The 24,328-nt window shown below is 41.6% G+C and overlaps 1 protein-coding gene across 2 annotated transcripts in view; it reads left to right on the top strand.

Moving 5' to 3' along the window:
• The first annotated feature begins 4,618 nt into the window (after positions 1–4,618).
• The window catches only part of POP1 (POP1 ribonuclease P/MRP subunit), a 34,554-nt gene continuing 14,844 nt past the window's right edge, over positions 4,619–24,328 (top strand). The window contains exons 1-10 of one of the 2 annotated variants that reach the window (XM_007457158.1): positions 4,619–4,757; positions 6,483–6,650; positions 8,437–8,612; positions 9,830–10,078; positions 13,499–13,586; positions 14,407–14,594; positions 15,283–15,539; positions 15,664–15,757; positions 17,917–18,028; positions 18,553–18,672. In XM_007457158.1, coding sequence (XP_007457220.1) covers positions 4,619–4,757; positions 6,483–6,650; positions 8,437–8,612; positions 9,830–10,078; positions 13,499–13,586; positions 14,407–14,594; positions 15,283–15,539; positions 15,664–15,757; positions 17,917–18,028; positions 18,553–18,672 — 1,591 coding nt within the window. Of the gene's footprint in view, positions 4,763–6,482; positions 6,651–8,436; positions 8,613–9,829; positions 10,079–13,498; positions 13,587–14,406; positions 14,595–15,282; positions 15,540–15,663; positions 15,758–17,916; positions 18,029–18,552; positions 18,673–24,328 lie in introns of both variants that reach the window. The other variant, XM_007457159.1, reaches the window with a different exon arrangement.

Consider the following 24,328-nt stretch of genomic DNA (forward strand, 5'->3'; position numbering starts at 1 on the left):
GGAGTTGTAGTTTCCATGCGACTCCGGGCCACGTGGAGACCGCAGTCACAGTGGCGCATGCGTCCTCCAGCTCTCTCGCGGCGCTCGTCGCGCCGGGGACTGTGGTAGAACATTGTCATCCTGACCTGGGACCACGGAACGTCTGGCAGGTAGGTCGTGAGGGGCTGGCGTCCGCCAGGGTTCACAAGTATGGGGGAGTGTGTGTGGCGGTCCCCACCGGCGCCCCAGTATTGGCCGGGCTCCCCTCCGATTCTCTCCCTCACACCCAGCTGACCTACTCTTCTCTTGCTGCCTGCGCAGGGGCCCCTCTTCCTGCCTGGCACCTCTTTCTGTTACCCAAGAACTGGGTTCACGTCTTGGTGGATGTCGAGACGAACAAAACTAAACAAAACCAAAAAACCAACCAAGACAAAGATCAGGAGAAGGAAGGATTTATTACTTGCTGCGAGTAAGGAGAACACCGGGGATCTTTCCCAAAGCAGTATTCCCCAACAGAAAAATTGGGGAAGTTTTAAGCTAAGGATGCATGCATATTCATGAAGGGGCTCCAGCAGAGGGGAATTCAGCATTGAATTGTGGCAAAGGTCAACGGAGTCCAATTTTTAGTTGAAACCTCCAGGGTCATAATAAAGGTCAACATCATTGTGGCTTCTGTTGATCTGGTGATTGAGTGCTCGAGGGGGTTCAGCTTTTGCAAAACAGCTCAAGAAAGTGCTTCAGGCTAATCTTGTCATGGAACTAGAAATGGGAGTTTACAACTGATTTTTACTATTGGTACTTCTCTTGCCTGATAACTGTCGTTTGTTCTTTAGTTCCCTTAAGATCACTATTACTGAGACCTGTTTAAAGGCAAGCATTGTGGCCAGGCTTAGATCACAAGATGGCTTGGGCCGAAAATGACTTCTCTTATGTCAAGAAATTCATGCCTGCATCTCTTTCTCCGGGGACCCCCTACTTTATCTACTTACACTTCAGACCCTGTGATCGTCATTTCTCTGCATCGCACCTCCGGGCAGAGGCCGTCCTGGGAGCTGGCTTGCACATCCTAAAGGAATAAGATGGGTCATTGAGGGGACCACGCTGAGACCTGGGCATTGTTCACCTACCCCCTCCCATGCTCCCTTCTCTGGGAGAGCTCCCCAAGATTTTCAAGGTGTTTCTGCATTCCCTTTCTATCTCAGCAGAAGCCTAGTGACTGGGATCTGATTTCAGGTAGGAGATTATAGGTCTTGGTCCAGCAAATGGCCCCAGAGCTGTTCTCTTGGCAGATATTCGGTAATGCTGTATCAGAAGCGGTGCCACTTGGCTAAATATTCTTTACTGTTAATATACGCATTATAGGCACGTTTCACTCCATTTATGCGTGCACGTGTACATTCAACAAATATATATATTGAGTCCCTGCTTTGTGCAAGGCTAGGTCTTGGAGATGCAGCAGTGAAAAAGACTGGCAAAATCCCTGCCCTATCCTGCTTCTGAAATGGAATATAAGAAAATCCTTGTTATTCCCCCTTATTTTGTTCTACATACTGCTAAGGTTTTGGCTTTCCAACTTCTGGCTTTTTCATTGGTTTAGAGTTGTGGTCTCCCCTTGCCTACTCAGTTTTATCCCCTTCTGCTGTCTCTTCCCATTCTAGTCTAGTTATCCAGCATCCTCACTCCTGAATTCACAAAGCAGATTCCTGAATACTTTCTTCCTTGTCGGAGTTCCAACTAGTGAAATCCTATTTTCTCAAGGACTTTTCCTGCAGATTCACATTTCTTTCCCTTATCAAGTTTCCTATTGTGCTATACTGCAAAATTTAGTCTCTTATTATATGTGGTCTTATTCTTTAACTTTTTTTAAACTTTATTTTATTTTTATTTACTTATTTTTGGCTGCGTTGGGTCTTCGTTGCTGCGCACGGGCTTTCTCTATTTGCGGTGCATGGGCTTTCTCTAGTTGTAGCTAATGGGGGCTACTCTTCGTTGCGGTGCGTGGGCTTCTCGTGGTGGTGGCTTCTCCTGTTGCGGAGCACAGGCTCTAGGCACGTGGGCTTCAGTAGTTGTGGCACACGGCCCCGGTAGTTCTGTCCTGCGGGCTCTAGAGCGCAGGCTCAGTAGTTGTGACGCATGGGCTTAGTTGCTCTGTGGCATGTGGGATCTTCCCGGACCGGGACACAAACCCGTGTCCCCTGCATCGGCAGGCGGTCTCTCAACCACTGCGCCACCAGGGAAGCCCAATCTGCTAATTTTTTGCTCTTGAACCTAAGCTCAGAAATGTGACTTCTGAAGGTCACCCTAACCCTGGTGTCCCACCCAGGGTTCCCAGGTAGTGCTCTGTTTTGCTGGGCAAGTTCTGATGCAAGCAGGTAGAATAATTTGTTTTGTAGGATAATTTTGAATGGTTCTTAATACAGACTGATCTGAATCTTGTCCTTCACTAGGCAACAAGCTCTGTAGAACTCTATTTACCTCCTACATATTTTTTAGTTTGAAAAATGTTTTGGGGTATAGATCTGGTTGTCTTTCATTTAGGTCAAAGCAGAATGGAGTGAGAAGGTGAAATGACATAAGTCTCTGTTATTTCATTTATTATTTAAGAATAAGAGCTACCATAAACTGAGCCCTTAGTTTATGCAAAGCCCCATGATTTGTGTTATGTACATTACCTTATTTAATACTCATAGCAACCTGCTGATTATTCCCATTTATAGAAGGAGAGACCGAAGCTCAAGGAGGGAAAGTAACTTTCCTAAGATTATACAACTAAAAAGTGTTAAGGAAGATAGTGAAGGCTCTTGAACACTATGCCACATAGGTTACTCTTAATTTTGCATGAAGTCTTGCATTGGAAAGGTGGTAAGTGAATGGAAGGTAGTTAATTCAGTGCTACTTATTGGACGTGGTGCAAATCCGGATGTGGCATTTGAAAGTTTGTGTGGGTGTTTTGGTCGGCATAATGATTGGGGTAACACTGCTGCCATTTACTGGGCAGGGGTCAAGGATGTTAGCCATCCTGCAGTGTGTAGTACCTGACTCTGCTTTGCATAAAAGCATCGGCTTCATGGATTTAATATACACTGAATTTTCCAGGAATACAATAAATGAGGCAAGATTGTATTTTTTAAAAAAAATTTGTACTTTACCAAAGAGCGCTTACCAATTTGGGAAATTATGTCGCCAGTGGCATTACTGCCTTCTCTTAGAGGTACTAGTGCAACACACCGGTGTTACTTTGCCTTTGTAGCTGTTGCAGACACGTAATCCTTTTTTTTGGTTTGTTTTTTAAATTTATTTATTTATTTTTGGCTGCGTTGGGTCTTCATTGCTGCTCACGGGCTTCTCATTGCGGTGGCTTCTCTTGTTGCAGAGCACGGGCTCTAGGTGCGCAGGCTTCAGTAGTTGTGGCTTGCGGGCTCTAGAGCACAGGCTCAGTAGTTGTGGCCCCCAGGCTTAGTTGCTCCACGGCATGTGGCATCTTCCCAGACCAGGGCTCGAACCCGTGTCCCCTGCATTGGCAGGCGGATTCTTAACCACTGTGCCACCAGGGAAGCCCCAGACACGTAATTCTGTGTTTAGGTATGAGTAAAGACTGGTATTAAAACATTTAAATGCTTGGAGAATATCTTGGTTCTGCTACTCTGAGCTTCCCAGCCTCCTAGTATCCCCCTTTTCCTGCAGGATCATTCCCTGTGTCCGACCTCCCTACAGTCAGCAAGGAAAGAGTTAATGACTGTTGCATGGGGGCTTCAGGAGCCTTCTCCAGCTCTACAGATTGTGCCCATGGCTGTGTTGGTGCCTGTGTCAGTGATTATCTCCCTGGGTTAAAAATATCTCTATTTCATAATGCCATCTACTTATGGTGAAATATTTACATACAGAAAATAGATATTTTATTAGAATTACTTTTAGTTCTCCTTTGCATCACAATGAGGACATGTATTGTAGGACATGTTTTGATAAAAGTTATGTGACTAGTAGGTTATGTAATTAATGAATTTCATTTAAAAATAGAAAACAGGTGTTCAAACTATTCAGTAAAAGAAAGGGGACATTGAATCTGAGAGTTGAGAACTACTGTGTAATCAGGCTCCACTAGGTTTTTGTCCTTTGTCCTTCAAATTGAAATCGTTTTGCTATTCTAAATGAAAGGTACACCTGGCCTCATCTCAGCAGTAGAAATGAAAACATCAGTAATTTATGTTCAGTTTTTGGTGAAGTTACCATATCTGAATAGTGTGTCCCATATTTCATTGATTCATGTGACTCGTTTCACCTAAGAATTTTGATAAACTGGTTTAGCTAATTCTTTTACCGCGGCATAGGGATCTTATCTCACAGTTCATTTTTCATTCTTCCAATAGACTTTATGCAGTGTCAACACTGGCATGTGACTTAATTATTTGACAGTGCAAAACAAAATTATTTTTTTCTGTTGAATCGGGTTTTGGGTCCTTGCTGTAGATTAATATCATGATAACGTTTTGATATCATCAATCCAGCTATAATAAATGGAGATTTATTATATTGACGAATCAGATTTTGAGTCACATGAACATTTATCCATTAAATTTATTTTTATTTTTGAAAGGAAATTCCTTCTCCCTGTACTAAATTTATTACTTTCTTTCCAGAAATGTCTAATGCAAAAGAAAGGAAACATGCTAAGAAAATGAGAAACCAGCCCACCAATGTGACTTTATCCTCTGGCTTTGTGGCTGACAGTGGTGTAAAGTACCATAATGGAGGTAGAAAACCTTTCCAGTCTCAAAAAGGTAAGGTAAACATGGTGCTCTCTACACATGCTTGTATTTGGATTGCTTTTGTCAGCTCCTTTTGATAGTCATAATCTAAATGATAAAGGAGTTGAGTTAAAAATAGATACAGTTGACCCTCATTATTTGCAAGTTTTGTATTTGCAAATTCACCTAGTTGCTAAATTTGTAACCCCAAACTCAATACTCATGGCACTTTGATGGTCATTCGCGGACGTGCAAAGAGTGGGGAAGATTTTGAGTCACCTGATGTGGGTATTCCCAGTGGAGGTTCCCAGTGCCTTCCTGCTTCAGCTTCATACAGAGATGACCAGAGGAAGGCGACTGGTGGGACAGGGCAGTATAGTGCAAGAAGCTCCAGTTCTCACCGGGGTTTGAATTCCGATTGTGGGGCAGCCTCAGGCAGGTCACTTAACACTTCTGAACCTCATTTTCTCTTTGTAAAAGAAAGGAAATAGAATCTACGAGGATGAGTTGTTCTTACGATTTAAGATCATCATCTCTGTGAGATGTATATATACATACATACATAGATACATACTTGTTTTCTCTAGGAGCAGTGGTTCAGTGTTCACTAGTTCAGTGTTGGCTGTGACTTTCTAGAACATAACTGCTGGGAATAATGAGAATTGGCTGTAGGTATTTTACAGCTGATATATTTTATCTGTACCTTAACAGTTATTATTATTATTATTATTATTATTATTATTATTATTATTATTAATTTTTGCGGTACACGGGCCTCTCACTGTTGTGGTCTCTCCTGTTGCGGAGCACAGGCTCCGGACACGCAGGCTCAGCAGCCATGGCTCACGGGCCCAGCCGCTCCGCGGCACGTGGGATCCTCCCGGACCGGGGCACAAAGCCATGTCCCCTGCATCGGCAGGCAGACTCTCAACCACTGCGCCACCAGGGAAGCCCAACAGTTATTATTAAATGACACTTCTATATTTCCTAAAAGAAATGCAGTGCATTCATCATATCTGCGTTTAACTTGTGTGCTGATTTTAGAACCTTATAAAGTGATATGAAGGGGATAGCTGTTCATCAGGCAGCAACAGAAAATTGATTCAGATCCAACATTCATGCCCACTGTGCCAGGTGAGAAGCCATAGCACACATTATCTCATTTAAACCTCACAATGACAGACCTTGCAACATGTTTCATGATTATAGGGGCTTAATTATCACTGCCATGGAAATAAACAGGAAGGCTGTAAAATTCTCTACTGATCTTTCCTTGTATTCATAGAGATATTGTGTTAATGTCAGAATGGTTTGAATGCCTAGACATTTGTATAGAGACTCTGCTTTTATTTCTTTCTTAGCATAGTGGCTCTCAACTTGAGTGTGCCAGAGAATTATGATGAAAGACTGCATATGCAAAATCATGTGGATTATAGTATTTAAGGGAGCTTAGGTGTAAAAGCCACATTGCACTATTTATATGGAGAAAAGTTCCCTCGTATCTGTTATACCCAAGGTTCTTTCATGGGTCACACTGACATGATTAGCTAGTGTGCTGCCTCCTAGCTATGTGACCTTGGGCAAGTCAACTCACCTCCCTGCCTGAGATCCCTCCTACTTAAGGGGAGGATAGTAATAGCCACTTACAGGGTGGTTGCAGGATTAAAAACCTGATCAGTTTTCACCCAACACTCTAATCCTTATCTCTGATAAAAGTGACGTTTTTTCTTTTTGTTTTCTTTTTTGAAAATGTACTAGAGCCTCATTCTGGAACTTCACGACAGCGGCAAACCAAAACAAGCCACCATTCACTGGCTGAGTCTGATGCGAAGGAGCAGTCTTCCTCCAGGGTAACCTTTAAAAAAAAGGGAGGATGGAAAGCAGGTCCCGAGGGCACTTCTCAGGAGATTCCCAAGTATATAACCGGTAGGTATTTGCACAGAAGCCAAGTTTGATTGTACCAGGAGCTCTGTTTCTCCTGCAGCCAGATTTCTAGTGCCTTCTCTCTGCCCGGGCCTTGGCCCCACCTCCCCGTCTCTCTCCTCCCTTCTGTCCACATGGGCGTGTCTCACCTCCAGCCTGGACTCAGACCAGCGCTTCTGGGCCTGCTAGCTCTCCCTCCTTCGGGCTCCTTCCTCTCTCTTACTGTCTTCTTAGAGGTTCTGATTTGTGAACTGTTCCTTTTTGTCTTAAAGTCATCTTTGTCACCCCCTCTCCCCTTTTTAAAAAGTATAAAACGCCATCCACACTCCTCAGCACAGCATCTCGAAAGATAAAACCCAATTTAACGCACTCTGAGGGCAACCAAGACCTGTAAGTACCTGTCTCCAGGCCCTTTCCAGTCTCATTTCCCAATACCCCCCTTCACTGTCACCCCTCACTACCTGGTAACCCTGTATTCCTTGTACACACCTTAAGCATGCCTTCTGGTGTTTCTTTATGCCTTCCTGGAAGCATTCACTTAAATTTCTCCAGTGCTCTGTTTATTATTCAGAAAAAATAGTCTATTTTTCAATAAAGAAAACTAAAAATAGTTATGGTCACATATTTGTAAAAAAACAGGAAATATTAAGGAAGAAAACCTCTGGGGTCAAAATCATTTAAAATTTTGTTTTTTCTTTGTTTTCTTGTGGAATTATTACACTTAAGAATGGTTGTGGGCTTCCCTGGTGGTGCAGTGGTTGGGAGTCCGCCTGCCGATGCAGGGGACGTGGGTTCGTGCCCCGGTGTGGGAGGATCCCACATGCCGCGGAGCGGCTGGGCCTGTGGGCCATGGCCGCTGGGCCTGCGCATCCAGAGCCTGTGCTCCGCAACGGGAGAGGCCACAGCAGTGAGAGGCCTGCGTACCGCAAAAAAAAAAAAAAAAAGAAGAAGAAAAAAAAGAAAAAAAAAAAGAATGGTTGTGATTATATTGCATGTAGCTTTCTGTTTTTTTAAATAAATTTATTTATTTTATTTATTTATTTTTGGCTGCATTGGGACTTCGTTGCTGCACGCGGGCTTTCTCTAGTTGCAGTGAGCGGGGGCTACTCTTCGTTGCTTCTCACTGCGGTGGCTTCTCTTGTTGCGGAGCACGGGCTCTAGGCATGTGAGCTTCAGTAGCTGTGGCACATGGGCTCAGTAGTTGTGGTGCACAGGCTCAGTAGTTGTGGTGCATGGGCTTAGTTGCTCCACAGCATGTGCGATCTTCCTGGACCAGGGCTCAAACCTGTGTCCCCTGCATTGGCAGGTGGATTCTTAACCACTGTGCCAGCAGGGAAGCCCAGCTCTCTGTTTTAAAAAAACTCTTTTTTACCTTATTTTTTATATTTTTATTTTTTTGCGGTACGCGGGCCCCTCACCGCTATGGCCCCTCCCGCTGCGGAGCACAGGCTCCGGATGCGCAGGCTCCGCAGCATGTGGGATCCTCCCGGACCGGGGCACGAACCCGCATCCTCCGCATTGGCAGGCGGACTCCCAACCACTGTGCCACCAGGGAAGCCCTTTACCTTATTTTTTAACTAAATTTTTTCTGATTAGAAAAGTAAAACCGAATCCTTAGTTTCACAATCATGTAACAGAAATAACTACTATTGGTGTTAATCTGTTAGGAGTTAGGGTAGTGGGTGAATTGTAAGCTCATGTGCTTCAAATCTGTTTTCCTTCTGAAACCTACCAGGAGAAGTGTCAATTCAAGATGAGTTTTTAATGACGGTGGTGTTTTCTTCCACAGCTTCTACTTTTGCTCAAGCTCGAGCTGCTGAAATCAGTGCCATGTTGAAAGCAGTGGCCCAGAAATCTTCTAATTCACTGGTTTTCCAGACGCTGCCACGGCACATGAGACGAAGAGCCATGAGTCACAATGTCAAACGCCTTCCTCGACGGTTACAGGAGATTGCCCAGAAAGAGGTATAAGTGTCCCTTAATGTAAATGTTTAGGTTAGTGGTTCTTAAAGGAAGTTGAGAAGTATTAACAGAATTTATTAAAATGAATACTAAAAACATGCTCATTTTGCATATTTTTTGGTTTAATCATTATCTTCCCCACCTCCACCCCCCTCCAAAATTAGCAGGCTGTTGGATATTACAGCTACTTTTAAATACAGCATTTGGAAACTCTCTCTCTTTATGATGTTAAACCATTGATGTTCCCCTGCCAGATTTAAAATGAAAATTTGACCTTCTTACCAGATAAGTAATTTTAGCTCTGCACTTTGGGGGTGTGACCAGTTGAGAGTTGGAAGGTTAAAAAAGGCAGCATCAATGCCTAGTATTTGCCTTTTGTCTTTTTTTAATGTTGAAAACTTGAACTTGGATTTAATTTTTTGTTCAAGTCCAGTTGTTTTTGGCTTTACCAAAATTCTTGGCTTGGACATTCTATGATTGTCTAACCACCCTATGTCTTTACTAATTGATTCAAAATTTCTTTATCGAGTGCCTTCTGTGTACTGGTACTATGCTGGTGGTGAGGTTAGGGTCCATTAAGGTAAAGTCTTTATTCTTAAGGGGCCCACAAACTAATGGAAAAGTTTTTCCCACAAAAGTTTAGCTTAGCTATGGAAGAAGTGAAGAATGAAAACTAAACAGGAATTTTGTTCTCTCTAGATTTAATGTGAAGTCTGTTTCCTAGTGATAGCATTTAGCATTTGTCTGTCAGTACCTAAGTGATATGAAATGTGCAGGTTTTCCCCACTTTTATATCTTTGGTCCTAAGTTTTGGGTTTAGTTATATTCTTAGATGTTAAAAAACAATGAAAAAAATCAACACAAAGCTAGCATTTGATTTATTCTTTCTTGCTTTCTAATATTAATAGCCACAAACAAGTTTGAGTTACTGTGTTGAACATTTTATAGATATTCTAATCTTCCCAGTCCCCGAAGCTTGCCCAGTTAGTAAGTGATAGAACTGTGTTTCCTTCCTAGGTTTACCTTTTTCTAAAATCTTCACTCTTTCTGTTGCCTCCTCTACTTTCATTGGAGAAATCACCAAGTTAAAAAATTAAGCAAACTAATGGAGTCTGTAAGGGACTCCACTTCACCTAAAATTAGCTGTTTGATTTCCTAACATTTAACTTTGTTTTGAGATGGTTACAAACTAGGATCTGCCTGTCTTCTTGAAACTATAGGCAGAGAAAGCAGTTCATCAGAAAAAAGAACACTCAAAAAATAAGTGCCATAAAGCTCGACGATGTCACATAAACCGGATGCTAGAATTTAACCGGAGACAAAAGAAGAACAAATGGCTAGAAACTCACATCTGGCACGCGAAGCGGTTTCACATGGTCAAGAGGTGGGGCTACTGCCTGGGGGAGAGGCCGACAGTCAAGAGCCACAGAGCCTGCTATCGAGCCATGACGAGCCGCTGCCTCCTTCAGGTATGCTTTTCCGATTGCTTTCCCCTTTATTTTCGTTTAGACCCTTTCTGATTTAGACTTTTAGACTAGTTCATGGTATGCCAAAGCCCTATCTAAGATTATTCATTTTGAAAATAATTACTGGGCAAGAGGCATTTTGCCAGATGCTGGAGATGAAGCAGCCTAAAGTTATTGGGGCACACTGACATTAATCAAATAATTAGCCAAATATACAATTGTAAGGGAATACTATACAATACCGTGACCATTTGTAACAGGAATAGGAGTGCTTCCCCATGGAAGTGATGCTTGAGCTGAGCTCTAAGGGATAAGGAAATGGCGGAGTGGGTGAAGGCAGAGGCAGCCAGATAGGAAGGAAGGATTGAAATAAATTCATTGTGACAAAGATGAAGAGAGTGAGAGCAGGGCTAACATAGGGCGAGATTAGTTCTGGAGAATAAGTAGGAACCAGATCCTGCAGGGTCTTGTCGGTCATGCTCGGGATTCATTCAGCAGTCATTCACCACCACAGATATTTGAGACCCATCTATGCTGGGAAGTTTGTTTTAAGCTCTTTAAGAGGACAGTGGTTTTAGAGCTGCATAATAGTATTTATTTGGCTGTCCTGTCTTCTCCTGCGCCTCCCCCCACCCCACCCCGCCCCCGGTCAGTTGCTAATTCAGTAGCTTTCTCTCTCTTCCAGTACATGTTTAGAAATTTGTTCTTTGCAGAGGGCCTATCTTTCAATGGCAGGATGGCCTTGGCCAACTTTTGAAAGCCGTTAGTATTAGCATCCTCTGCTACCTCTTGAGAGCAATGTAGCAGAATAATCAATACAAGAACCTTAAAAAAAATTGTGGTAAATTAGACATAACAACAGATTTGTCATTTTAACCATTTTTATGTATACAGTTCTGTGGCATTAAGTATATTCACATTGTTGTGTAACTGTCATCACCATCCGTCTCTAGAGCTTTTTCATCTCCGAGACCAAAGTCCTGCATCCATTAAACACTAACTCCCCATTCTTCTCTCCACCAGTCACTGTCAACCACCATTCTACTTTTCATCTTTATGAATCTGACTACTCTAGGTACCTCGTATAAGCAGACTCATACAGTAAGCCAGCTCCTTCTGAGACTGGCTTATTTCACTTAGCATGATGTCTTCAAGATTAATCCATGTTGTATCATTCGTCAGTTTCCCTCATTTTTTTTTTTTTTTTTAAATTATATTTATTTATTTATTTATTTTTGGCTGCATTGGGTCTTCCTTGCTGCACACGGGCTTTCTCTAGTTGTGGTGAGCGGGGGCCACTGTTTGTTGCGGTGCGCAGGCTTCTCATTGTGGTGGCTTCTCTTGTTGTGGAGCACGGGCTCTAGGCGCCCGGGCTTCAGTAGTTGTGGCACGTGGGCTCAGTAGTTGTGGCTCGCAGACTCTAGAGCGCAGGCTCAGTAGTTGTGGCACATGGGCTTAGTTGCTCTGTGGCATGTGGAATCTTCCCGGACCAGGCTCGAACCCGTGTCCCCTGCACTGGCAGTTGGATTCTTAACCAGTGTGCCACCAGGGAAGTCCTCCCTCATTTTTAAGGCAGAATAATATTTCACTGTATGTATGTAACCACATTTTGTTTATTCATTCATCTGTCAACGGTCACTTGAGCTGCTTCTACCATTTGGCTCTTGTGAATAATGCTGCTCCGAACATGGGTGTACAGATATCTCTTCAGTTCCTTGCTTTCAGTTCTTTTGGGTATATACCCGGGAGAGGAATTGCTGGGTTATGTAGTAGATCTCTGTTTAATTGTTTTGAGGAACCATCATGCTTTTTTCCCATAAAGGCTACACTATTTTACATTCCCATTAGCAGTGCACAAGGGCTTCAGTTTCTCCATGTCCTACCAACACATGTTGTTTTCTGTTTTTTTGGTAATTGCCATCCTAATGGGTGTAAAGTAAATACAAGAACCTTATAAGAGCCTTTGATTTGAAGACTCAGCAGCAGAAATCATGGATTATAGTCAAATTCTTCATTTTGACTGTTGAGGAGCCTGGGATCCAGAGAGATGAAGTGACTTGCCTAGGGCTGCACAGCTTGTTGGTGGCCTACATAGCAAGACAGGCCCTCTCCAGTGCTACGTCGGGAGCTGATTCCCCTGGCCTTTGCTTTTTCCACTGTACTCTGTCATTTCTCAAATTTTAAGGCAGACATATAGTTACTTCTCATTTTGGACAGAATTGTTGCTGAGGTTATCAGGTATTTTCTTTACATTTGATTAGTCCTAAGTAATAAAAATAATAGCTAGTAATAACAAATATTTTTGAGTACTTAATTTATGTCTGTTTTAGTACTTTACATGTGTTTACTCACTTAATCCTTACAACAACAGTATGGAGTAAGTTTTACCACTGTTTCCATTTTACAAATGAGAAAACTGAGACGTTGGGCAGTTTATCCCCAGCCATACAACTAATGAGTGGTGAAGTTGGGATTTGAGCCCAGGTAGTCTGGTTCCAGAGTTCCACGCTCTTAACTATTATTCTCTGCTGTCACCCAGTTGTACACACTCTGGTGGGGTTCCTCTGCCACTGACAGCTGAGAGTGGATCGCTATTGCCGGGAAGATTTCTGTGTGTGAGTGATAGCATTGATTAATGTGAGTTTGTCAGAGCCTTACCTATGACTTTAGTTTCAGTTGCTGCGTGTACTGAAATTGCTTAAAGGAGCTGTGGCGGAGGGGTTGGTTTGGGGGTCAGTGAGCCTGACTTGAACGCTAGCTTCTCCACTTACTGATGATATGGCTCTGTTCAAGTAACAGTCTCTGTCTCAGTGTCCTCATCTGTCAAATAAGATTACGATAGTACCTGGTTTCATCAGGTCTTGGGAAGATTAAATGGCAGTCCATGTAAGGAGTTAGCCCATTGCTGGCACTTAAGTAACTTTTCAGTATCCATTAACCATTATTATAGTTCTTTAATGTAATTGATTTTATTAGCTCAGTCTGAGCTCTCTTCATCTTCTTTAAATTGGTGTGGCCTTACCCCGATTGCTCTCAGTTTTCCTTGTGCATTGCTTAGTCAAATTTGGTTACCATGGTCAAGACTGAGCAGTGGAGAAATGTGGCGTAAACTGCCACGTGTGTCTTTAGGCTCAGTGTTTAGTAATCCTGAGGTCCTGAATTAGGTAACCAAAGTGAGCAACCTTAACATAATATTGCTGGATTTATTACTGTCTTGCTTATTCTACTCTGATTTTGTTTACTTTAGTTAGGTTTTGGAGAGGGATAATCCCGTTACTTAGAGGCAGTAGTTTTTACAGCCTACTTCGAACTTATCTGTGAATATGGGATAAAACACATATTTTCTTTCTAAAAAGTAGGACACTGCCGCTTACATTTTCAATGGAAATTCAAGGTTTTGATTGTATCTCCCTCTGTTTGCAGGATTTATCCTACTACTGTTGTTTGGAGTTGAAGGGCAAAGAGGAAGAAATACTGAAGGCACTTTCTCCAATGTGTAGCATAGACACAGGTAAACTTGTTTCAGAGCTGAGTCCCATTTTATTTTATTCTATTTTTTATAAATTTATTTATTTTTATTTATTTTATTTTTGGCTGCGTTGGGTCTTCGTTGCTGTGTGCGGGCTTTCTCTAGTTGCGGCGAGCGGGGCCTACTCTGCCTTGCAGTGCGCAGGCTTTCCATTGCGGTGGCTTCTCTTGTTGAGGAGCACAGGCTCTAGGTGCGCGGGCTTCAGTAGTTGTGGCACATGGGCTCACTAGTTGGGGCTCTCGGGCTCTAGAGCGCAGGCTCAGTAGTTTTGGCGTATGGGCTTAGTTGCTCCGTGGCATGTGAGATCTTCCCGGACCAGGGCTCGAACCCGTGTCCCCTGCATTGGCAGGCGGATTCTTAACCACTGCGCCACCAGGGAAGCCCAGAGTCCTATTTTAGTCTCTGTATATGTATTCATTTCATGAACAAGTGTCTGCTGTAAGCATTTTGGAATTTAAACATGCTTTACTGAGACAGTTCATGTTACCAATGACTATGTTCATATAAGGAAAACTTGGGGTGGCTTTTAAGCCATTTCAAATATTGTTGAGTGTAAAGTGAGAAAACCATTATTCTGGTGGAGTGAATTTAGGCAGGAGGAAACTCAAAGCTCATTAAATCATTTACTCAAATATTTATTGAGAACTTCTTGGGTGGTTTTGATCACTTCTTTATCTAAGCAGTGATCAAAACCAACACCTCATCCATCATGGAGATAGACAATAAATAACAGTATGGCTATCAGGAACTAATAATGCAGTCTCAGCACTTGAAATCTTAGAATTTTGCTTTTGTTTGTCAGGATTGACTTTTGCAGCAGTTCACTGTTTGTCTGGAAAGCGCCAAGGTAGTCTCATGCTTTACCGGGCAAATAAATACCCTAGAGAAATGCTGGGTCCTGTGACATTTATTTGGAAGGCTGAGAGGACCCCTGGTGACACTTCTGAGAGCAGGCAGTTGTGGATCTGGCTTCATCCAAGTCTTAAACAGGTATAATCCTTGACAGTATTTCCTCATCCCTCTGTTACTGTATTCTTGATTACTGTTGGAAATCAGTGCTATAGAAATTTGAATAGTCTAAAAGTTTGATTGATAGCTTGGTATTTGAATATAGGGAGGATAGTTATGTGAATATTAAGTGGAGCAAATCTTGACCTGACTTTTAGTAAGCCCTAAGTAGAAGGAGAGATGAAAACCAATCTTATTACGCAAAGGGCTTGAAATGGTGCACTGGGACTAATGCTTCCATCAGCCTGAATTGGCTCATTGGTATTCAGGTGCTTGTGAGAGCCTGTTTGATGATGAGAATCTGTTTTGAGTAATTCTGATGATTTTTTAATACTGCATTTAGCTTAGCTTTCCTTTTTTATCATACTCACTGCTTTTATACAGTAGACTGTAAATTTTCTCCAAATTCCTCTTTAAACTAGTTTTAAAAAAAACTGGTCAGAGTATTCATGTTGTTTTCATTAATCTTTGACATTTCAGAGTTCTTTTTTTGTTCTAAGTGCAGAGGAATCAAAAAACCTTTTTGATGATGATAAATATAGTTTAATTTGTGAATAATAAAAATGTACATTTTTAAAGGTAGAAAAAATAACATAAACTAAACCAACTTAAATTCGAAACGTATTTAAATTCCAGAGTTTAAAAGTAAAATGTTTAAACATATCCTTAGGATATCTTAGAGGAAATAAAAGCAGTGTGCCAGTGTATGGAACCCACCAAGTCGACTGTCTGCCTCCCTGATCCCCTTCTGACACCATCCCAAGAAAAAAGCCAAACTGACCTGCCCACAGAGAAAATTGGCAAGAAAAGAAAATGGAAAGATGATGAGGAAAATGCTAAACCAATTAAAAAAGTCATTGGTGATGGAACTAGAGATCCACTTCAACCGTATTCTTGGATCTCTCCAACCACAGGCATTGTAATCAGGTATGGGTTGAATTTGCTCTGAACCTACTGACCATTTTCAGTGAAGGTGTGCTCTGTTTTTGCCGGTGAAACAGACATCATATATGATGGAAGTTTCCATTTTAAGACCTTTTCTTTCTTTCAGTGATTTGACGATGGAGATGAACAGATTCCGGCTGATTGGTCCACTTTCCCACTCCATCCTAACTGAAGCACTCAAAGCTGCTTCTGTCCACACTGTGAGAATAAACGTGCTTGTAATGTTTTATTCTGGTCACCTCCTTCTTAGCAAATTTGTGAAACTGAACGTAATTTGGTAACATTTTGGGCCATGGCTTATAAATGTTTGTTTCCCTACTTATGCTTATTATCAAAGACTTTTATCTTTCACTTTTCCTAGAAGAGCAAATCTAAGTGAATGTAATAAGTAAACTGACTTGTTCTTATTTAAATACAGACTGCTCCTGCAGCTTCTGAGTCTTGTAGACGGTTCTTAACTTCTCCATAGGCAGCTAACAGGGAGCCCCTAAAATCCTGGAAAGTATATGCAATTTTTTTTTGTTTGTACTTGTGTGATGCATATTTTCTGGGGCTAGTTTTAAGGGTGATGTCTAACAGGTTGAGAACAGTGTGTTGAGTGCATCTCTGTCCAATAGAACGTTCTGCGAGGGTGATGTTTCTTTGTGCCGTCCATTACGGAGCCACCAGCCACATGTAGCTACCGAGTTGCTAGCGTGACTGAGGAAGTGAATTGGTTCCTTTATTTAATTTTAATTAACTAACAGTTAAATTCAAACTGTTCTCTGTGGCTAGTGGCTGCCATGTTGACAGTGCAGGTCTGGAGAGTAGAGACTAGATTAGGAATCAGACACTTTGGGTTCAGATTCGGTTTGTTTTTCTGTGTTTGTGCAATTAACCTCTCAGCGCCTGTGCCTCTTGCAGATTGGACACGTTGAATACGGTGATAGATCTGAACAGAGTTTGAGCTGTTAGAAGACAGATACTTAAAAAAAAAAAAAAAGACGACTTCTCTCTCCCTCCTCCGTATTTCCGCAGTAGTCTCAACCACTGTTGTGTCTTTCCTGGATCCTGAAGCAGCTTCTTAACTTTCCTTCATTGCTCTCACTTTTCACTCTATTCTCCACGTAGGAGGCAAAGGGATATTTGACTTCCTGATTAAAAGCTTTTGGATATAGCTTCTCATTGTATTTGAGATAAATTCCAAAGCCCTTAATTTGACTGGTAATCTTACACCTTCATGTCTGTCTGGCCTCATCTCTCCTCGCCTTTGGCACTTCAGCCACCCTGGCCTTCTTCCAGTTCTAGAATATGTCAGGTCTCACCTCCCTTAGAGCCCGTCTGAATGTCCCACCTCTATCGCTCTTCTTGGCTAAGCCTTCCTCATTCTTTTAATTTTCAGCATCTATATCATTTTCCTCTAGAATCGTTTTCTGATCCCCTAAGTCAAATTATATCCCTCCTGTTGTCTTCATCCCATCTTGCACATTTCCTCTATTTACGTCTAGATTTGTTTGCATATTTGTTCGATGTTCGTGTCTCCTGAGAGTCTGAGCTTCGTCATGGCGAGGACGGAGCAGTCCCATTCTTTACCCTGTCCCCTGGGCTTAGCACAGTGCCTGGTGCAGAGTTGTTACTCCATGCTAGCTCATAAGTTGCAGAGGGAGGATTTGAACCTAGGGAGTTTGGTTCCAGGGCCTGTACTTTGAACCACTAGTTTGTGCCACCTGAGTTTGTGTGAGGTAATGGGCGCATGTATTACAGGTTAGAATCTGTAGGGGCACATCCTACTTCAGTGAACTTTGGTATGAATCATGGCTGTAGGTTCTCTTCCTGGGCATGCTTATGGTACTTGAAGTGCTGTTTGAAACCTTTCCCAATTCCTAGTTCTGTTCAGAAGAAAGGCAAGTAAAATACTTGTGTAACTTCCTTGAAATTTCTAGAAATACTATGGTAGTAATAAATCCTTTTGCCAAAGATTTCTTTAAAAGGTATTGGTTTGGCTTTTCTTTGGTGAGGAAAATTTTATTGCCCCATTCTGTGGTGATGAAGTTGGTAGAGTGGCAGAAGGGCACGGCATCTCTTGTTGGCACTGTGCTACAGAGACCATAGGTGTGCAGTCAGTTAGGTAGGTAGGCTCTCAGAAAACCAGGAATGTTTTTCTTAGTTTGTGAAATCTTGAGAGAAGTATAGTCCTGTGTCCTTGTCTGTAATTAGAAGAATCATTAATCTGATGTGACAGTTTCCCTGGTCCCCCTCACAAAAGATTCATTCCCACAAACAGGGAAAAAAGGATGGGGCCAATAGCACAACCATTTTAACCAAAATTATTAAGTCTGATCCATTATTTGTCTGGTGAACAGGAGTTGTTGTTTTCCAGGAGGGAGAGGACACAGAGAAGACACCTCACTGTTGGTGGATTGAAACCTGCAGGAATCCTGATAGCGTTTCCCTTCATCACAGACAGGAAACCGTTTTTGAATTGTTGGGAGGTATAACGGGGAGACGGGGTTGTACTGGGGAAGAAGGGAAGAGTGGGAAATGGGTTAAAAGAGCATCTTGCAGCTGAGCTACCTAAATGTAGTCTGCTTTTTAACTTGTAACTGTTTGTTAAAATACAGCAAGAAAGCACAAATGAGGTGTTAGTATTCTAAATAATTGGCATTCCATTGCTATAGATAAATGCGTGTGCCAGCTACTAAACTAAAATCTTACTTACCTTCGCATGATTGCATTTGTGTGTGAGGCTCCTGTAGTTATTGATAGGAACATACATGCTCATGTCGTAAAATAACCTGTTATGTTAATTTAATGCTTTTTGTAAGAAACTTCACTCTTTATGAATGTTAATTTATTCTCTGAAAGTATCTTCGGGGAAAAAAAGGGGAATATGTGTCTTTACATAATTAGCCCAAGGTGAAAGTTTCATTAGAAAATTTGAAAATAAAAGCAAATATATATGTATTGGTGAATAACTTTCTGTTTGCTTTTTGTTTTGTTTTGTTTTTTGCTAAAGGAATAACATCACCAGCAGAAATTCCAGCAGGTACTATTCTGGGACTGACAGTTGGTGATCCACGAATAAATTTGCCTCAAAAGAGGTCCAAAGTTTTGCCCAATCCAGAAAAATGCCAAGGTAAAGTTCTTGAGACCACCTGGTTTTCCTTACTATTTAGAGCAGTCAGTCCCATTAGAAGAGTTCTGTCTGTGACACTTCTGCAGTAACTTTAGAAGAATTAGGGCAGTCTTTACCTGCCTGACTTTCAAGGTGATTATGATCAAAGGAGACCTGCCTAACTTTCAAGGTGGTTATGATCAAAGGAGATGTGTATGAGGAAGTATCTTTTAGCTGTAAACATGTAGCCTGATCATTATGTTCATTTTTTCCCCTGAGTTCTCTATTTTTAGTATCTAAGTAAAACCTGTCTCTGCAAACTTGGTTCTCTGAAAATGCCTGGCTTTTCAGAATTTTAATTGTGAGGAAGGGATCTGCACCCGCAGCTGGTCTTGTGCTCTTTGGAAGCCTCTGTCTGACCATACAGATGATCCAGGTTCGAATCCTGGCAAGGCCATCCCAGGTGCTGAAGGGTAAGATGTCTTGGTTTAGACTCAGTAGAGTGGCCTGCAGGAGCTCTTTGGGGTGACATGGTGGGGGATGGGTAGGGGCTGGCTAAAATTTTAGTCTAAAATTGCGATTTGCAGCAATTGTGATCATGTCTCGTATTTACTGTCATTTAAACACGGTTAATTGGAAGAATAATTAAAATCAGCTTATGAATTTTTGGAGAAAGGATACAGGTGTGTGTAGAAACAACTTCAGAATTTTTTTTTTTTACCTTCACATGTAGTTAGATAGCTGATTAAGGGGGCAATAAAGTACTCTGCCAGAACTTTACATGAAAGGTGGATTGGATGAGGGAGGAGTTTAAGATATATGGGTAAGTTAGTTAATTACAGAGCCTAACACTTTAATCAGTTCATTGTTGCCTCTCTCTTTTTTAATAGCAGTATGGTCTGGAACAACCATTAAAAGTTAACAGCGTCTACTACACCAATAAATGTTCACTGTCGTAATCATCTCAAAACCGTAGTTAAACTCTACTTAGTTTCTCTTGCTGCCTCAAACGCTTTTTTGGAATAAGGCAGTATTAAATTCTTCCTAAGGCTTTGGTCTTAATATAAATCAGTTCAAGGAAAATTAAAGTCTATCTTGAAAAACATGATTTCATTTCTACTATTAAAGCTTACCATCTTATGTCATTGTGTTTTTTAATAATCAAAGTATAATTGATTTACAATATTATATTAGTTTCAAGTGTATAGCATAGTGGTTCAGTATTTTTATACATTACCAAATGATCACCAAGATAAGTCTAGCTACCATCTGTCATCATACAAAGTTATTTCAATATCACTGACCATATTCCCCATGCTGTACATTACATCCCCGTGACTTACTTATTTTATAACCGAAGTTTGTATCTCTTAATCTCCCTCATCTATTTCACTCATCCCCCCCTACACGTCTCCCCTCTCACAACCTCCAGCTCATTCTCTGTATCTAGGACTCTGTTTCTGTTTTGTTATGTTTGTTCATTTGTTTTGTTTTTCAGATTCCTCATATTAGTGATATCATGTGCTATTTGTCTTTCTCTGAGTTATTTCACTTAGTGTAATATCCTCCAAGTCCATCCATGTTGCTGGAAATGGCAAAGTGTCATTCTTTTTACGTCTGAGTAGTATTCCATTGTATATATACCACATATTCTTTATCCATTCATCTGTTGATGGACACTTCCATACCTCGGCTGTTATAAACAATGTTGCAATGAACATAGGGGTGCATGTATCTTTTCGAATTAGTGTTTTCATTTTCTTTGGAAATATACCCAGAAGTGGAATTGCTGGATTGTATGGTAGTTCTATTTTTAGTTTTTTGAGGAACCTCTATTCTGTTTTCCACAGTGGCTGCACCAATTGACATTCCCACTAGCAGTGTATGAGGGTTCCCTTTTCTCCACATCCTCACCAGATCTGTGTCCCCAGGAGGACTCCCAATTGCCTTCTGCCTCTCTGGGAAACTCTCGAAGATCAGCAAGTGGCTCTTTTCAAATTACTGCCTCTGTGCTGGGACTTGGACCGTGTAGATTTTACGTGCACCCTTTAAGCGTGGAGTCTGTTTCCTGTAGCCCCTCCAGCTCTCCTGTTCTCAAGCTCAGCTGGCCTTCAAAGCCAGACGTTCTACAGGGTCATCCTGTCCATGCAGCACCCCCAGGCTGGGGTACCTGATGTGGAGCTTTTGGTCCCCCTGCTCCCTCGGGGAAACTCTGCAATTATGATTCTCTTCCCGTTTGTGGGTCGCCTACCCAGGGGTATGTGTCTTGACTCTACCATGTCTCCACCTCTCCTATCTGGTTCCTTCTTTATTATCTTTAGTCGTGGAGAGCCTGTTCTGCTAGTCTTCAAGACACTAGTCTTCAAGACGTTCTCATAGATAGCTGCTCTGTAAACAGTTGTAATTTTGGTGTGCCCGTGTGAGGAGGTACGTTCAGGGTCTTACTTCACCATCGTGGCCATCAATCTTACTGTATTTTATTAACACCTGTTTTAAGTAATTTCTTTGAAGAAGTATGGGCATGTGAGCTATATAAAAAAGTAAACTTTTTAAGGAGTTAGTATTACACAAATACTATTAACAAATGTAACATACCATCTGGGATGACAATTCAAAACTAATTTTAGAAATATACCTTGATGAGCTGGGTCAATTAATAAAAGATGAATCCTTAGAAGAATCTTAAGGTCATGATGGTCTTAATTCACTGACATAACTTCCAGTCTGTCTTTCCATATCTGAAGTCATTCTTTGTTTTGAAGGTCATGATGGTCTTAATTCTCTGACATAACTTCCAGTCTGTCTTTCCGTATCTGAAGTCATTCTTTGTTTTGACTTGGACAAAACAGATCAATTCTGGTGCTACTTAAACCATAGGAAGGGTTTGCCTGACTTGCATAACAAACAATTTATCTTCTTATGTGTGCTGGGAATTATAGAGAGCTTGGAAAAGAGAAGATACAGCAATGTGATACTGTAAAGTAATAAGAAATACATGTTTTGGTGTTTGTCCATGGTTCCTGGCACCTTGCTTCTAAAACTCTTGTAATTTCCTAAGTGACAAGAGCCTTAAAGGCTAAAAGGAGAGCCTTTTCTTATTCCTAACAAGCCCCTTTCAACCACACCTGAGTTTATGTTAATGAGGTGTCTTTTGGTAAAGCCCCTAAGGTTGGGGGCTGGTTGCCAGGGGAACCAACCAAAATGTTGGAACTTTCAGGCCCCACCCCTTCTCTCCCTGAGAAGGGGGAGGGGCTGGAGATTAAGCTTAATCGCTAATGGCCAATCAATCATACCTACCTGAAGAAACCTCCATAAAAATCCTAGAGTGGAGTTTGGAGAGCTTCCTGTTTGCTGAACCCTTGGAGGTGCTGGGTGGTGGGGTGCCCAGAGAGGGTATGGAAACTCCACACCCCTTTATCTTGCCCTGTGCATCTCTTGCATCTGGCTGTTTCAGAGTTGTATCCTTTTATTAAAAAATCACCCAGTAATGTAGTAAGTAAACTGTTTTCCTGAGTTCTGGGAGCCATTCTAGCAAACTATTGGACTTGGCCAATTTATAGCCAGTTGGTCAGGACTTAAAATTGGCATCTGAAGTGGGAGCTGTCTGTGGGACTGAGCCCTTAACCTGTGGGATCTGATGCTATCTCTAGGTAGGTAGCGTCAGGATTGAGTTAAATTGTAGGACACTCAGCTGGTGTCAGAGAATTGTTTGCTGTGGGAATAACACCCACACACTTGAGCGTCAGAAATGCTGAGAGTAGAATACAGAGATGGAAATGTTTTTCTCTTTCAGTGAAGACCCTGAAGTGATGACGCATATCCTCAGGTGCTTTGAAAAAGTTTACTTGATCATTTCTTTCTTTTTCTTTTAAAAATAAATTTATTTATTTTCATTTATTTATTTATTTATTTATGGCTGCGTTGGGTCTTTGTTGCTACACGTGGGCTTTCTCTAGTTGTGGCGAGCGGGGGGCTACTCTTCGTTGCAGTGTACGGGCTTCTCATTGCAGTGGCTTCTCTTGTTGTGGAGTACGGGCTCTAGGCGCCTGGGCTTCAGTAGTTGTGGCACGCGGGCTCAGTAGTTGTGGCTCGTGGGCTCTAGAGCACAGGCTCTGTAGTTGTGGCTCATGGGCTTAGTTGCTCCGTGGCATGTGGGCTCTTCCTGGACCAGGGATCAAACCCGTGGCCCCTGCATTGGCAGGCGGATTCTTAACCACTGCGCCACCGGGGAAGTCCTATCATTCATTTCTTGAGTTTGATAAATATTAACAATATGTTTTTGTGAATCTTTTCAACTTCATTAACACAGCATTTCACTGTGTAAAGAACTGGCTTTCTGGGTGAAATTTAAAAATACAAGTTCTACTGTACTATCTATTCTTTTAGTATTCGCTCTCGTTAACATCTGGTTTGCTTTGTTAGATTATTTTAACTAGTCTTTGTCTTCCAGAGATGAATTTGCTTTAGAAAATACTGACCTTACATTGTGCTCATGGGCTCTTTTTAGTTTTTCTCTTTATACCCTCTCTATTACCGTGTACCCCAAACTTGACTTTCTCAAGTTCCCAGTTATTGGTCATTATTGCCATGACTTCTCAGTTTCTGCTCTTGGGAGAAAAAATATCTGATAGCTTCAGCCGGGCCTTTTTAACTGTTCTGCAAATTTAATTTAAAATAGTGAATTTGAAGGCTGTAACTTTGGTTCATTTGAATCCCAAATGATTAAACCTTTTATTCATTTCCCTTGCTTCTCTAAGAAACACTTAAGAAAATTGTAAAATCTGGTAATCTTCAAATACATTTAAGAAAGGAGAAGATAAGCTATTCAACCTTTAAGTCACAATTCTGGAGTTATGTAGTCAATTAGCTTTGGTCCGAGATGAAAGAGAATGTGCTTTATGTGAGTCTTGGGGGAAGGACTTAGAATTACGCACGGAATTGACAGTCATTCTGGGCACACTGAGGGGCGTGCTGACTCAGCTGATAATGTTTTTTTCTCAGTAGTGAAGACTGTTGACTTAAAAGGCCTCCTTTGCCTTCAGACATACTCTGCTTTGTCATTATAGTATCACACAGAATAGTTTCACTATCCTAAGTCAGCTGTGCTCTCTCTTTTCATCCCTTTCTCACTGCTTCCAACCCCTGATCCTTCAACAGTCTCTATGGTTTTGCCTTTTCCAGAATGTCACATAGTTGGAATCATACAGTATGTAGCCTTTTCAGATTGGTTTCTTTCACATAGTAATATGCATTTAAGGTTCTTTCTTATCTTTTCATGGCTTGATAGCTCATTTCTTTTATTTATTTATTTATTTTTTTACATCTTTATTGGAGTATAATTGCTTTACAATGATGTGTTAGTTTCTGCTTTATAACAAAGTGACTCAATTATACATATACATATGTTCCCATATCTCTTCCCTCTTGCGTCTCCCTCCCTCCCACCCTTCCTATCCCACCCCTCTAGGTGGTCACAAAGCACCGAGCTGATCTTCCTGTGCTATGCGGCTGCTTCCCACTAGCTATCTATTTTACGTTTAGTAGTGTATATGTCCATGCCACTCTATCACTTTGTCCCAGCTTACGCTTCCCCCTCCCCGTATCCTCAAGTCCGTTCTCTCGTAGGTCTGTGTCTTTATTCCCGTCTTACCCCTAGATTCTTTTTTTTTTTTTTTTT

The sequence above is a fragment of the Lipotes vexillifer genome, unplaced genomic scaffold, assembly GCF_000442215.2.
Source record: "Lipotes vexillifer unplaced genomic scaffold, Lipotes_vexillifer_v1.1 scaffold376, whole genome shotgun sequence".
NCBI classification, from domain to species: Eukaryota; Metazoa; Chordata; class Mammalia; order Artiodactyla; family Lipotidae; genus Lipotes; species Lipotes vexillifer.